Raw genomic sequence first — 15,944 nt, 5'->3', positions numbered from 1 at the left:
CATGATGAACATGAGCATGCAAATAAAATAGTCATCATAAATGGGGAATGGGCGGGACAGAAAGATTAATTTTTTATTTCGATTCCGTGTTTTTCTAATTATGTCTTATTTTCGATGGAGGAATAAATAATTACAGATAGAACTTCACAGGACTATTGTATTCCAATACGTTTTCAGTTTACATGTACGAATAGGAAATTGGTTGAATTTATAATATTCAAACAATATTCAAAGTGGGTGGTCTCCGCTCCGCTGCCTTCAATTCTCAATAAAATAATCATTCTTACATTCCACTTTCATTCATCCCTTTACCAATTCACACCCCGGCGCTTTTCCAGCTGCAGACGAATAATCGCTAGACTCCACTCGCCAACCTCAAGGTCTCCATTCCATTTCTCATTCTTCTTCTTTTTTTTGTGTTTTCCATATCTATAAATTTAATCCTTTGATATTGAGTGAAATATTGAGGAGTTGTGGGGTTTTGGGGATTTGGTTAAATAATCAAGGTTTTGGAGTTCAGCACATAGATTCAGGTGTAATCTGTCTTTTGAGGGTTTGAGGTTTAGCAAGGAAGATCTAAAGATTTTGCTTTTTCTTGGTGGAAGATTCCAGATTCTTGAATTCAACTCTTGAGGTGTGATTTTGTTTGATGATTGAGGTTTTGGGCTATTTGACTACTGAAATTGGGGTTTTTTGGTTGAAGAAGAAGCAGCTAGGTTTTTGCTGGAAAAAGTGTAGTGGTGGTGATTGATGTTTTGGATTGATTTGATCACTGAAATTGGGGTATTTTGTTGAAGAAGAAGAAGAAGAGTGGTTAGGTTTTTGCTTGGAAAGTAGAGTTTTTAGTCTCGAAAAAATGGATCCAAATCAGCCTCCTACGAATAGGCAAATGGATCATTTGGGTGTAAACAAGATGGGGAAAAACATCAAAAAGAGCCCCTTGCATCAGCCTAACTTTGCCGGTGCTGCTGGAAGGCAGCAGCCTCAACCCCAAGTCTACAATATCAACAAGAACGATTTCCGTGACATAGTTCAGCAGCTTACTGGTTCACCATTACGCGACCAGCCTCCTAGGCCTCCCCAAACCCACCCGAGACCCCCCAATAACCGGTTACAGAGAGTTCGACCCCCACCTCTGGCTTCGACTGGTAGGCCTCAGCTCCCCACTAATCCTCATGTACCTATTCGAATGCCTGCACCAGGTCCGATGCCTTACCCTAATAACCTAGGGAGGCCTCCTCCCCCGGTCCAATATGATCAGCACTCCCCCAACATGCTGCTACCTTCCCCTCCTCCTGATGTATGGGGAAACACTGCTGAGTCTCCCATTTCTGCATATATGAGATACCTTCAGAACTCAATCATAGATTCTGGTCCCAGACAACCCCACCCTTTCCCACAAGGTCATATGCAACATCAAGTTCCTGCACAAAATCTACCACATCCTCATGCATTTCCTAACCCAGCCATGCCTCCAAGAGGAAATGGACCTCCCACGAATTTTCCATCTCCTCGTTTCAATGGGCCTCCACCCCTTCTTCCTTCACCTAGGGCAAATGGCCCTCCACCCCTTATTGCATCACCTCGTATGAAGGGGCCAATGCCCCCTCTCCCTTCACCTAGGGAAAATGGCCCTCCACCCCTTGTACCCTCTCCAACTTCCCAGTTCCTTTTACCTTCGCCTACTGGCTTCATGAACCTGTTATCTCCTAGATCACCTTATCCGTTGCTTTCTCCAGGGTTTGACTATCCCCCAATCTCACCCAATTTCTCGTTTGGTTCTATGGGCCAGTCTGGAGTTTTAGGTCCTGGACCTCATCCACCTCCCTCTCCTGGTTATGGATTTCCTTTGCCCCCTTCCGGGTTTTTCCCTGTGCCAAGTCCAAGATGGAGGAACCAATAACGGTTTAGTCGAGCGCAAGCTACAAATCTAGGCGAATCTCAGGAATTGTGATGTAAGCTGCGATACAAAACTTAGTCTTGAAAAATGTTCGAGTCTTTGTACTTTTCCTTTTACCTTTTTTTTTGTATTCACTCTTGTACACAGCTTTTTGTCTTCTTTGTGCGCAAACTATGTAACAGCTACCGAACTGGATTCTTTGTAATTCTAGTGTTTAGATGATTTAGTAGAGATTTCAAAGCCAACTCTAGTGTTTAGACGAAGCTGATAGTGTTGTAGAATTTGCAAAGTTTATGTATAACCTTATTGTTTCATCTATATTTGTTCCATTACCTTCAGTTTTTTCCATAATCTTTTGCTATTGAGTACTCATATAGTAACATAACTAACTGGAGTTAAGTCAAGTGTGTCAAACCATGTTCTTGCTGATTCTTGAATGTGCTCTTTTCTGACTAATTATGAAGATGATTATTGAATCATGTGTATGGCAGTGTAGCTATTTCAAGAAAACACTTAAGTTGGTTTATGCACACTTTGCTTTATAGTAAGTAGTTGACGTTTTGTCGTTGAAAGGCCTAATTGATTTTCCTATTATACTAATCATTATTATAGGAAGGTGTGCGTTTCTAGTAATAGTGTTTTTTTATCTACAATTTGCCAATTTGGTCAAAATTTTATATATCTTCAGCTGTACAGACTCTAAATTTTTTGGGGGAAAATGGATACGTGTCATTCTTGTTCTAGGAAAGAAGAATAGTATAGGGATGTGAGTCAGCAAGGTAAGACGAAGATTTTCTTTAATACACTTTTCAGAAAAAAGGTGCAAGAATAAAATCGCATCTTCTGGAATTATTTTATGGGAGACAAAAAATCAAAAATATCCGCTTTTCAATTATTTTTATAATAATATGTCAAACCTATCCAAATTATTTAAACCAAACCCAATTGAATTGATGCAGTCATACTACATAGCTGAAAAAGGCGTGCTGCAATTTTTTAAATATTTATGATGTTTGATTACATCGTGAAAGTTCAGTTACTTCTAGAATTGAAATAAATTAAATCCTACAATTGAATTGAATTGAATTGAATTGAATTGAATTTAACAAATCCAACAAGATTATCTCGTTTATTATTGAACTATCGTTTTTTCCGTTTTTAACTCACAATCTCTATGCCATAAATAATGAATAATCATGTCTTTAAAAGAAATTTCCTGCTATATACAACATCATTGATTTTGTAACATAAAAGGTTTCATCAATTTGGAAAATCACTAACTTACGCTTGAACTGGGAATGTCATGAAATTTAAGTGTTTTCGATCAAGAAATTTTGTTTATTTGGTGATTTGCTAGACAAAAATGTTATAAATAAGAAGAAAGGATCAAGAAATATCATCAATGGCGTTAGAGCATCTCCAATGCTGACGGACGTCAAATAGCCGTCAAATAGCCTTCACACTACCACATCATCAGCACTACAATTCTCCTGCCACATCAGCTAGCCACATCAACTGGACATCAAATAGCCATCAAATAGCCTTCACACTACCTATCCACATCACTAATAACAATTATATAATTTAATTTACACTTGTATCAACATAATGAATTTAAATTACGAGACAAATACGGAAAATTCGAATAATAATATTAAAATTTTTTTATTACATTAATATAAAAAAAAGTACAATAATTAAAAATATTACATTTAAAAAATTACATAAATTTGCATAAAAACTACCGCCTTGCAGTTCTCAGCGCCCACAACTCTTCAACTAAATCATTTTGCAGTCGAATATGAGCCTCCGTCTGACGCATGTCGGCATGTGCTTGGAGGAGGGCTTCTTCATCGTGCGGTACCCCACCTCGTACGTTGGCGGTGATGACGCCGTGGCTTGGACCTGCTTCATTATCGTCGGTGGCCCAATCAGTCAGTTGTACACCTTCATCTTCGACGATCATGTTGTGCATGATAATACAGGCATACATTATATCAGCAATGCAGTCGACATGCCACAAACGCGTTGGTCCCTTAACTGCAGCCCATCGAGCTTGAAGCACACCAAATGCGCGCTCCACGTCCTTTCGCGCCGACTCCTGCCGCGTCGCAAAGTAGGCCTTCTTCGGCTCTGATGCGCACCGGATCGTCTTCACAAAGACGGGCCACCTAGGGTATATCCCATCCGCCAAGTAGTAGCCCATATCATGCTGGTTGCCGTTGGCGACAAAACTGATGGCCGGACCGACGCCCTGGCACTGCTCGTTGAAAAGGGGCGACGAGTTGAGGACGTTTAGGTCGTTGTTCGAACCGGCTATCCCAAAATACGCATGCCAAATCCACAACCGGTAATCAGCCACGGCCTCGAGGATCATCGTGGGATTTTTTCCCTTGTAGCCGGTCGTGTAAAACCCCTTCCAGGCAGCGGGACAGTTCTTCCATTCCCAATGCATACAATCTATGCTGCCTAGCATTCCCGGGAACCCGTGCTGATCCCCGTGCATCCGCAGCAAATTCCGGCAATCTTCGGGGGTAGGCTTTCGGAGATACTGATCACCGAATACTTCGATCACGCCCTGGCAGAAATACTTCATACATTCGATGGCAGTCGTCTCACCGATGTGGAGGTATTCGTCCCACATGTCTGCCGCGGTGCCGTAGGCCAACTGCCTGATTGCCGCAGTGCACTTTTGAATAGGGGTGTGGCCGGGTCTGCCAACCGCATCGTGCCTGAAGCGGAAATACAGATATCGCTGCTCCAATTCGTTAACAATACGCATAAATAAGTCCCGCCTCATCCTAAAACGACGCCTGAAATGGTTGGCGTCAAAACGCGGCTCCTCTGCGAAGTAATCTGTGAACAGGCGCTGATGTGCAGCGTCATGATCACGATGCACCACTTGTCGACGGTGGACAACTGGTCGTGGGCGAGGTGCCGCCGGCTGCATATAACTCTGCATCCATCGATCAACCTCACGGCTCGTATAGGCATCAAGCTCTTCGTTCATCATACGCTCGTACTCATCCGCATCCCCACCACTACCACCGGCATTACTCATTTCTTAAATTGATCTTGTACAGAAAGTAAGGTAGAGAGAGAGTACTCGTTAAAACAAGTGGTGCGAATGAAAATGAGGTTCAACGCGCGTATATATAGTGTTTTGCGAAAAAAAAAAAAAAATATTTAAATCCGACGCCGGTTTGGCGCCGATCCGGGAGCCACAATGGCGCCCGTGAGGATCGGCGTGGGAACCGGCGTCAGCGCGGGAATCGGCATGGCGACGCCGATTTTGACGCCGATTTCGCCCACGCCGGTTCCAATGGTTCGGCGTCAAACCGGCGTGGGCGAAAAATCGGCGCTCCGGTGGTGACGCCGACCATTGGAGATGCTCTTAGGGATAGCTTGACTTTCTAATCAAATTCACTCTCATTTGTGTACAAATGACGACAAATGCCAAAAAATTTCCAATTTCAGATTTAGTACAACTAAGCAAACCACTATCCCAACTACATTGCTCTACAGAGCTGTATAGGTGCCCTTGTGTTCTGAATAATAAGACGACATACCGGTGTCTAACTGCGATCTGAAGAGATGTTGCAGCTAGTTCGAGTTTGAGACAGCATGTGACAAATTACAAGTCGACGACCTCATCATCAAAGCCATCTCAAAAGATGCACCTGCAGAGGCACAAAAAGGAAATTTACATGTGCCATCTTCGAAAAAGAGCATTAGCAGTTTCAGCCGCGGGAGGGAACCATCACAACTTTCTTTCTGGATGCTGCCTAGTGTCTTCACACCATGAATATATCTTTCGAGAACTTTTCAGGAGTACGTCATATGAAAATTTTATTGACAGTTATGTGATTCCCAGATGGCTTGAAAATCTGTGGAGAGCTTGTCAATGACGATGTGCCTATGTAGTCACTGGTCCAAGAAAACACACAAAGGTGACAGAACTACCAATAGAATACCTCGTGAAGCTAGGCGGCTTTCTTTCAATTCATCAGCATCAGCAACCTTGGAATATGGATCCCTGCAAGCAAAAATAACATACATTAAGAACATGCCTGTGACTAATAATTCAGACCAGGCATATAGTGATGTACATTTTGAGGACCTTTTTTTAAGATTTCGATAAATTGATTCCTTAATAGCAATCATAAATTGGACCACATAGTAACTAATTTGATGATTTTGCAGTTACTGCAGGCTTCCATTCATTTGGTGTAACACTTTACAGGGATTATCATTTTAGCAGCATAACAGACATAAGTTGCTAACTACTAACATGAACGTACAACCAGGATTATATATAATCACATAGAGCAATACAGGGAGAGACTCATGTTCAAAAAAAGGAGTTTTATTGTAAGAGTAATTTCACTCACTGACAAGTGACAAAGCCAGTAGAATAGTTATTTAACAACAAGACAGCTTTTTAATTGTAAGAGCGATTTTACTGATTGACAAAGTCATGAAATTAGAGTTTACCAATGACGGCTTTACGTTTGTGTCCATCTTTCTTTGACGAGTGGCTCTCAACTTCCATATCATCACTTTGACTGCCACTTGTTTTCTCTAGTTTCTGTTTAGGCTTCTCCATGTTCTTCAATTTATTGCTGATATTAACTGAATCAGGATGTCTTTTGATTTTTTTCAAATCTCTACTTGTTTTATATAATTCAACCTGGAGAACCGATAAATATTTGCAAAATATGTCACGAAGCCAGGTTATAAAAATCATTACGAGAAATAAACAAGTAAATTAAATGCCAGCAACTGCTCAACCATATGTACTGACAGCTTTTTAAATTTTTCCTGTAATATCAGCAGCCTTCACAGATGCAATCCGCAAGCATTGCATAACAACACTTTGCAGCACACCTTCTCCTCCAGCCTTTTGAATTGCACATACATCACCATTTGTATTCAAAGTAGCAGTCAGTTTTCCACCCATAACAGCTTCTTCTAAGTGTGATGGGTCAATAATCTAGCAACATATGTGGGGAGTAGTGCATCAGAAATGTAACTAATCAGTAATCAAATACTATGAGATAACAAAACATGTGAACTCGGGGAAAAAGACTTGTTTATATGATACGCTTACCACTATGCTCTGGTTACCAATAAATGCAAATGTTACTGCTATGGGGAGATGGTGTACAATCAATGGTAAGGACTCCTTGACCTGGCATAGTACGAAACAAATTGAACTTCAGTATCTAGTTTTCACACAGGGCTGCCAAGCAAAATCACAGTAAGCTCATATATTGATTATCTGAGAACTCATATAATCCATGAGTCTTCATAGATTGCACTGTAGCTGAGGGCGAAATCCAAAACATCAGATAAAAAATATTTGAGATCATCTATGAAAGGGAAGGAACGAACTTCTGGCGGATGTATTATAACTTCCTGACCATCTTCTCCTCCCAATGTGCACTATGGCCTTCAGAATGTCAATAGAGCAGCCAAGGCTGCAATATTGGCGGCATCAATAAGATTCCTATTTTCAGGGAAAAAGAGAGATGCCGATAAAATTGTCTATAATGGTCAGCGCAGAAGAACGTAGATGATCAAATTAAGACATAGACGCACAACTTACCCGCCATTGTCTAGAATGTGAAGATCAATACGGACAGACCACACCCATTTTCCCGCAATAACACAAAGTGATTTTGTGTCGATGGCCCTACTTTCTCTGTAAAGTCCATTTTTAGTTTCAAATTCAGCATAAAATAAAACATCAATTTCAAGCTATCTCCTAGTTCTATCACCTATGATTAAGTTCAAGTCTTCAACTAAACAAGCAAAATGTTGTCCTGGAAATAAGCAAATTAATAAACAAATGCTGAGTTACAAATTACCTTAACCCACGATCAACTATCCGTCCCAACTTAACAGCAGATTCCCCAGGACGACCAACTTCGAAAGAAGGATCTGCCATGGGAGAGAACTCAGTAAACATGGCAAAAGAGAGTCTTCTTTCAGATTAAGTCTAGATTAGTACCCCTAGACTAAAAGTGTCACGAAGGCTCAACATCCGAAGCATCACGCTCAACCAAAAGAAAATGAGGTATGTTTTAAGTTGTCGAAAGAATATGAAATCGGTGATGAGATGATAAGGATGTTTTAGCAAGAGTATGCATGTGTGTGAAAGTTATGTGTGAATATGATAATGTGATGGTATTATTATGTTGGAACAAGAGCATGAATGACATGATGTCATAAATATGTGTTATGTGTGAAAGTACTACGACGTAAGCATGTGAACATAGGAAGTCTTAAGATGACCTCAAATTTGGTGATACGTGACAAGCTTTAGATCTATCACGAACAGCGAGATAAAAGATTTTTTTTTTGAGAAATCATCGTCTACCGAGGGAAATCTTCATCTTCGCGGAGATGGTACGAAGAAAATAAACCGCACGCAAGGGCGTTCAATATAGTGTCAGAATGCGACGAGCAATGAACAAGTACCACTGCTATCAAAGAGAGGAAAGAAAAGCTCTGAGAGAGGTCGCCGCCCATTTCGAAACCCTGTGGAGAGAGATCCATGGGTACTATGAGACGGCTTATGGTGGCATACGAAAGCTAGTTGGGTTAATGCCCGAGAGTTGGAAGGAATGTATGGAAACGACGGCTAGTCGTTTCACTTGGCACAAACCGAGAAGTAACGAGATGGACGGTGACATGAACGGCTTCCTGAAGGCCATGTATTGTGCTCTAGTCGATTCTCGTCATGAGCTACCACTATCGGCGAACGAGGAGGAAGACGAGGTAGAATATGAGGACAAACACATGGTCGAGGTTGGACCCGTGGCGGGAGGTGAAGATGGAGCAAGAGTAGGAATGGTTCCGGGCTTCGAGGACGATTATGTATGGGATGCCAGGGAAGATGACGAAGACCTCCGTTAGCTTGACGAGGATGACGAAGAAGAGGACCCGGAAGAAGAAGAAAATAACGATAGATAGTTCGATGTTGGTTTCTGTCCTAAGTCGTTAGAAACGAGTACAAGTAGTACATCTCTTGCTTTTGATCTCGAACGAGTGTTTTGTTTTTCCTTTCCAAGCTATCTATCAAAGTTCCACGTTTTATTTGACTTTGCGTACTTGTGGTTTTATCGATGTGTACAAGTGAATGAATGTAAGGAAGCTATGTTTTTTATAACAACAATGCTAACTTGTGTTTTAGATCAGAATGTCACCGAGACGTAGACGTGGCCACGAGTAGGGGGCAATGGAGAGGAACGGTCCGAGGAAAGTGTCGGAAATCAACCCCCGCCTCCACCACCACCCCTACCTCAACCTCAAGAAAAAGAATACATCAAGACCTTCCGGAAGGAAAACCCCCCAAAGTTTGATCGACTGGGAGAGCCACCAAAGGCAGAGGCCTGGATACGCGACCTCGAGCGTATTTTTTGATTTTATGGAGTGCACCGATAGGGAACGTCTGGCTTGCATGACTTATCAATTGACTGGGCCTGCCGATTTTTGGTGGGAAACCAAGCGAATGACAATAGACCCCGCCCGCCGTGAGGCGCTGACATGGGACGAATTCAAGGAGGAGGTGTACAACAAGTACATTCCCATGAGCTACAGATGGACAAAGAGCACGGTCGTATTCCATCACCGTCATTCTCATGAGCTACAGACGGGCAAAGATAGTAGAGTTCCACCTCCTCCTTGAATTCGTCCCATGTCAGCGCCTCACGGCGGGCGGGGTCCATTGTCCTTCGCTTGGTTTCCCACCAAAAATCAGCAGGCCCAGTCAATTGTTAAGTCACGCAAGCCAGACGTTCCTTATCGGTGCACTCCATAAAATCAAAAATACGCTCGAGGTCGCGTATCCAGGCCTCTGCCTTTGGTGGCTCTCCCAGTCGATCAAACTTTGGGGGGTTTTCCTTCCGGAAGGTCTTGGTGTATTCTTTTTCTTGAGGTTGAGGTAGGGGTGGTGGTGGAGGCGGGGGTTGATTTCCAACACTTCCCTCGGACCGTTCCTCTCCATTGCCCCCTACTCGTGGCCACGTCTACGTCTCGGTGACATTCTGATCTAAAACACAAGTTAGCATCGTTGTTAGTATTCATTGTTATAAAAAACATAGCTTCCTTACATTCATTCACTTGTACACATCGATAAAACCACAAGTACGCAAAGTCAAATAAAACGTGGAACTTTGATAGATAGCTTGGAAAGGAAAAACAAAACACTCGTTTGAGATCAAAAGCAAGAGATGTACTACTTGTACTCGTTTCTAACGACTTAGGACAAAAACCAACATCGAACTATCTATCGTTATTTTCTTCTTCTTCCGGGTCCTCTTCTTCTTCCGGGTCCTCTTCTTCGTCATCCTCGTCAAGCAAACGGAGGTCTTCGTCATCTTCCCTGGCATCCCATACATAATCGTCCTCGAAACCCGGAACCATTCCTACTCTTGCTCCGTCTTCACCTCCCGCCAAGGGTCCAATCTCGACCATGTGTTTGTCCTCATATTCTACCTCGTTTTTCCTCCTCATTCGCCGAAGGTGGTAGCTCATGACGAGAATCGACTAGAGCACAATACACGGCCTTCAGGAAGCCGTTCATGTCACCGTTCATCTCGTTACTTCTCGGTTCGTGCCAAGTGAAACGACTAGCCGTCGCTTCCATCCACTCCTTCCAACTCTCGGGCATTAACCCAACTAGCTTTCGTATGTCACCATAAGCCGTCTCATAGTACCCATGGATCTCTCTCCACAGGGTTTCGAAATGGGCGACGACCTCTCTCAGAGCTTTTCCTTCCTCTCTTTGATAGAGGCGGTACTCGTTCATTGCTCGTCGCCTTCTGACACTATATTGAACGCCCTTGCGTGCGGTTTATTTTATTCGTACCATCTAAGATTTCCCCTAGTAGACGAAGATTTCTCAAAAAAAAATCTTTTACCTCGATGTTCGTGATATATCTAAAGCTTGTCACGTATCACCAAGTTTGAGGTCATCTTAAGGCTTCCTATGTTCACATGCTTACGTCGTAGTACTTTCACACATAACACATATTTATGACATCATGTCATTCATGCTCATGTTCCAACATAATAATACCATCACATTATCATATTCACACATAACTTTCACACACATGCATACTCTTGTCAAAACATCCTTATCATCTCATCACCGATTTCATATTCTTTCGACAACTTAAAACATACCTCATTTTCTTTTGGTTGAGCGTGATGCTTCGGATGTTGAGCCTTCGTGACACTTTTAGACTAGGGGTACTAATCTAGACTCAATCTGAAAGAAGAATCTCAGGCCAGAGCGAAAAAACCCTTTATACGGATCACAAGAGTCTCAAGTACTTCTTCGAGCAGAAGGAGCTGAACATGCGACAACGACGTTGGCTGGAGATCGAGAAGGATTATGACTGCGGTATTCACTATCACCCGGGCAAGGCGAACGTGGTAGCTGATGCTTTGAGTAGGAAGAACCAACCTCAACTGGCTTCTTTTCTAACTCAAGAGGAAACGTTGATCTGTGAATTCGATAGGATGCAATTGGAGATAGTGAAAGCGCCCGAGACAGAAGGAGGAAGAATAGCGACGCTAGTAATTGAGTCAAACTTAATAACCAAGATCATAGAAGCTCAACGACGTGATGAGAAGTTGGAAGAGACACGTGCGAAGGTGAGGACCGAGAAACAAGACCACTTCCGTGAGGAGGCGGACAATGCTTTGACATTCGATGGGCGATTGTGTATGCCGAACGATGAGGCGCTGAAAAATGAGATTTTGAGTGAAGCACATGACACGCCTTACACTGCTCAACCTGGAAGCACGAAGATGTATCGGGATTTGAAGCAACGTTTTTGGTGGAATGGAATGAAAGGGGATGTAGCATCGTTTGTGGAACGATGTCTAGCGTGTCAACAAGTGAAGGTCTTACACCAACGAGCATATGGGAAATTGCAACCGCTCGATATTCTCGAATGGAAGTGGGATTATTTGGCTATGGACTTCGTGACGGGTTTACCAAAGTCACAAAGAGGAATACTGCAATTTGGGTGATCATCGATCGACTCACTAAAAGCGCGCACTTCTTACCGATTAGAATTACCTACGGATCGGACAAGTTAGCTAAGCTCTACGTGAGTGAGATTGTACATTTGCATGGAGTGCCAAAGACCATTGTGTCCGAACGCGATACGAAGTTCACGTCAAAATTTTGGATGAGTTTGCAACGGGAGCTAGGCACGAAGTTGAACTTAGCACTGCTTATCACCCGCAATCTGACGGACAGTCGGAAATGACGATTCAAACACTTGAAGACATGCTGCGAGACGTTGTCCTAGACCGAGGGGAAAGTTGGGAAACTGTTCTGCCATTGGTTGAATTCGCCTACAACAATAGTTATCAAGTAACGATTAACATGGCACCGTATGAAGCCCTGTATGGTAGGAAGTGTCGATCCCCACTCTACTGGGATGAGGTTGGGGAAAGAGGGATGTTAGGACCCGACGCTATCAAGGAGATGACCGAAATTGTGCATCAAATCCGTGCAAGGATCAAATAAGCTCAAGATAGGCAGAAGTCGTATGTTGACGTGCTCCGAACGGAAATCAAATTCAATGTTGGTGACAAAGTTAAACCCTATTCTAGCAACATATGTGGGGAGTAGTGCATCAGAAATGTAACTAATCAGTAATCAAATACTATGAGATAACAAACATGTGAACTCGGAGAAAAAGACTTGTTTATATGATTCGCTTACCACTATGCTTTGGTTACCAATAAATGCAAATGTTACTGCTATGGGGAGATGGTGTACAATCAATGGTAAGGGCTCCCTAACCTGCCATAGTACGAAACAAATTGAACTTCAGTATCTAGTTTTCACACAGGGCTGCCAAGCAAAATCACAGTAAACTCATATGTTGATTATCTGAGAACTCATATAATCCATGAGTCTTCATAGATTGCACTGTAGCTGAGGGCGATATCCAATACATCAGATAAAAAATATTTGAGATCATCTATGAAAGGGAAAGAACGAACTTCTGGCAGATGTATTATAACTTCCTGACCATCTTCTCCTCCCAATGTGCACTCTGGCCTTCTGAATGTCAATAGAGCAGCCAAGGCTGCAATATTGGCGGCATCAATAAGATTCCTATTTTCAAGGAAAAAGAGAGATGTCGATAAAATTGTCTATAATGGTCAGCGCAGAAGAACGTAGATGATCAAATCAAATTAAGACATAGACGCACAACTTACCCGCCATTGTCTAGAATGTGAAGATCAATACGGACAGACCTCACCCATTTTCCCGCAATAACACAAAGTGATTCTGTGTCGATGGCCGTACTTTCTTTGTAAAGTCCATTTTTAGTTTCAAATTCAGCATAAAACAAAACATCAATTTTAAGCTATCTCCTAGTTCTATCACCTATGATTAAGTTCAAGTCTTCAACTAAACAAGCAAAATGTTGTCCTGGAAATAAGCAAATTAATAAACAAATGCTGAGTTACAAATTACCTTAACCCACGATCAACTATCCGTCCCAACTCAACAGCAGATTCCCCAGGACGACCAACTTTGAAAGAAGAATCTGCCATTGGAGAGAACTCAGTAAATATGGCAAGAGTACCTTCATTAGGACGATCACGGTAAGGTTGCACTAGCAGTGATGTCACAAACCCCATTACGCGGGTCTGGCCCAGCTGGACTTCTGATGAACCATCTTCACTGTTCAGACACCAAAACATTCACAATTTTATTTAGATTTTAGACCCACACACCTACAATTATTACTAAATCATAGTATGAATTTCAATTGAAGAGTATAGAGAATAACAATATATGAGGCAACAACTTAGAGTATCTATAAGTGGTATCCATGAATAAATTTACAAAATAACAACCTATATTCCTTAATTTACCCATTCTTGAAGATATGAACAACTCTCAAAGAGATTACAAGAGAAAATAGCGAAGATAACAACTTACCTTCCAAATTGGATGGTCAGGTTTCGGTAATCAAAAGGGCCATGGCCGTCGGTTCGGAGGTCAGAAAGCAGCGCCGTCTGAATGAACTTCTTCTCATTGACGGTCATCCGCCACGAATTGGCGAAGCGCTGCTCCATAGCAATTGAGCAATTGGTTTATCCACTTCGGAATTGGTCTACAAAATAACAGAATCGAATTTCAACGGCAGCGACAGGGAGCTAAATTGTTGTGCTGGTCGGGTTTTAGGAGAAAATTAATTACAGAGAGAATGCAAAAGACAATTTTTGTTGCCCTTTTAGGTCGTCAGTTTTTATCTATAGGGATGTCAATCGGACCAACCCGTTCGGGTTGTCGGGCAATTCGGGTACGAGTTATTCAGGTTATGATTTTTTCGGGTTATAAAAGTTCGACCATAACCCTAACCCTTCGGGTTTCGGGCTAACCCACCGGGTTATTCGGGCCAATGCGTATTTTTAATTCTTTTAATATTTTCAAAAAATAATACGTATTTTAAATTTTCTTTAATTATATACATATTTTTAATTAATCATTCAACAATGAAATACATATTTTTATTTTTCTTTAATATTTTTAAAAGATTAAGTTATTTAAATTTAAATAACTTATTCATTACTTATTTATTTACAAAATATCTATCAATAGTATGTTTATGTTTATGTGTTTAAAACATAAATCAACACTTTGTTTCAAAATTCAAACATAAATCAATTCGTATAAAATTAAATAAAATTTTCATAACGTGAGAGGTGCATCGTAGATGTAACAAAAATATTTTGAATTGTTAAAGAGTGAATTATCAAGATGCTAGCTAATTGGAGTACCTCTAAGTTTTCTTGAATTATGATTGGTCAAATTTAATTCATTCCAGCTGTAAATAAGTCAAATAATAATTTATCTTTGTTTTAAGAATATCAAAGTACGCATAATTCAATGACGAAGCAGTGTCAAAACACTTTGCACTATTGTATTGGAAATATACTAAAAGAAAGCTTTTATATACGAGTAATTATGAATCCATGAACCACATAGTGATTTTTTTCGTGATCTTATATAGTCGGTTGACGTATTTGGATTTTGCATGGTTTTAGAGGGTTGTCTTGGATGATTTTAATTATATTTCTCGCGATTTTGAAGTTTGATAAACCTCTAATACATATCATTCTCTTCGTCTTCGAAAGAGCTTCGCGTGGATATATTGCACGCCTCAATCGGAGCTTTGTAGAGAAAGTTATGACCGTTACAAAAACTGCTCGTTGTGCAAAAGCCTTCAACCCGACGGGCCGACCCGACAACCCGAACGGGTCAGCCCGAATGGCCCGATTTTAAATTTGGGCTGCGAAATTACAACCCTAACCCTGTATTTTTATCAGGTTATTCGGGTCAGCCCGCGGGTTCATGTTACATTGACATCCCTATATACATATATAAAAGGCAAGTTTTGGCCTTTTGAATATTTATAAATTTTGGGTTTAAATTTAAATACTTATAAGTTTAGGCTTTAATTCGAATATTTATAAGTAGTTGCTTTGAATATCTATTTAGATATTTTAATAAAAACTTTGACTAATTTTTAAGAGCATTATAATAAGTAACCGCGATGTTACAATTCTTTTAATAAAATAATGAGCATTTAACAAATTCTTAAGCCCAATGTGTTATACTAAACGTTATATTTCTATTGATTATATGAAAAATATCAGAAAACTTCTCTATGCGTTTTTTTTAACCATTGCCTAAATTTACTAAATAATGAGCAATAAAATGATCGCAATTCAATTGAAATGGCTAACCAATTAAAAGCAATGAAAGCAATTTAATTATGTCATTGATTATTTTGAAAGAGTAATAAACTTCTTTAGGCGTTTTTTTAACCATCAGCACTAATTTCACTAAATAATCATTAATGATTATTCAATTGAAATGGAGGTTTTAGCCTTTTAGGGCCTCTAATTAAATAATTATTTATTTAATTTTCATTATTAGCTAGATAAATTATACCTTTTTATTTTTGTGACGTACGGTGGGTTTAGGGTT

General features: G+C 40.8%; 1 protein-coding gene and 1 pseudogene across 1 annotated transcript; one reads left to right on the top strand and one right to left on the bottom strand.

The window, feature by feature from the left end:
• Positions 1–213: 213 nt before the first annotated feature.
• LOC121756253 (protein HAIKU1-like) lies at positions 214–2,229 on the top strand. Its single transcript, XM_042151752.1, has one exon. The coding sequence runs from the start codon at positions 857–859 to the stop codon at positions 1,901–1,903; it is 1,047 nt and encodes a 348-aa protein (XP_042007686.1). The 5' UTR covers positions 214–856; the 3' UTR covers positions 1,904–2,229.
• A 3,274-nt stretch (positions 2,230–5,503) lies between these two features.
• On the bottom strand, positions 5,504–14,026 carry LOC121754345 (annotated as a pseudogene).
• Positions 14,027–15,944: the final 1,918 nt, after the last annotated feature.

This window comes from Salvia splendens, chromosome 11, assembly GCF_004379255.2.
Source record: "Salvia splendens isolate huo1 chromosome 11, SspV2, whole genome shotgun sequence".
Lineage (NCBI taxonomy): Eukaryota > Viridiplantae > Streptophyta > Magnoliopsida > Lamiales > Lamiaceae > Salvia > Salvia splendens.
This window is presented reverse-complemented; position numbering and strand designations above follow the sequence as displayed.

Bases quoted from the DNA above. Each gene is read 5' to 3' on its own strand.
- LOC121756253 (XM_042151752.1), top strand. From the start codon at position 857: ATGGATCCAAATCAGCCTCCTACGAATAGGCAAATGGATCATTTGGGT.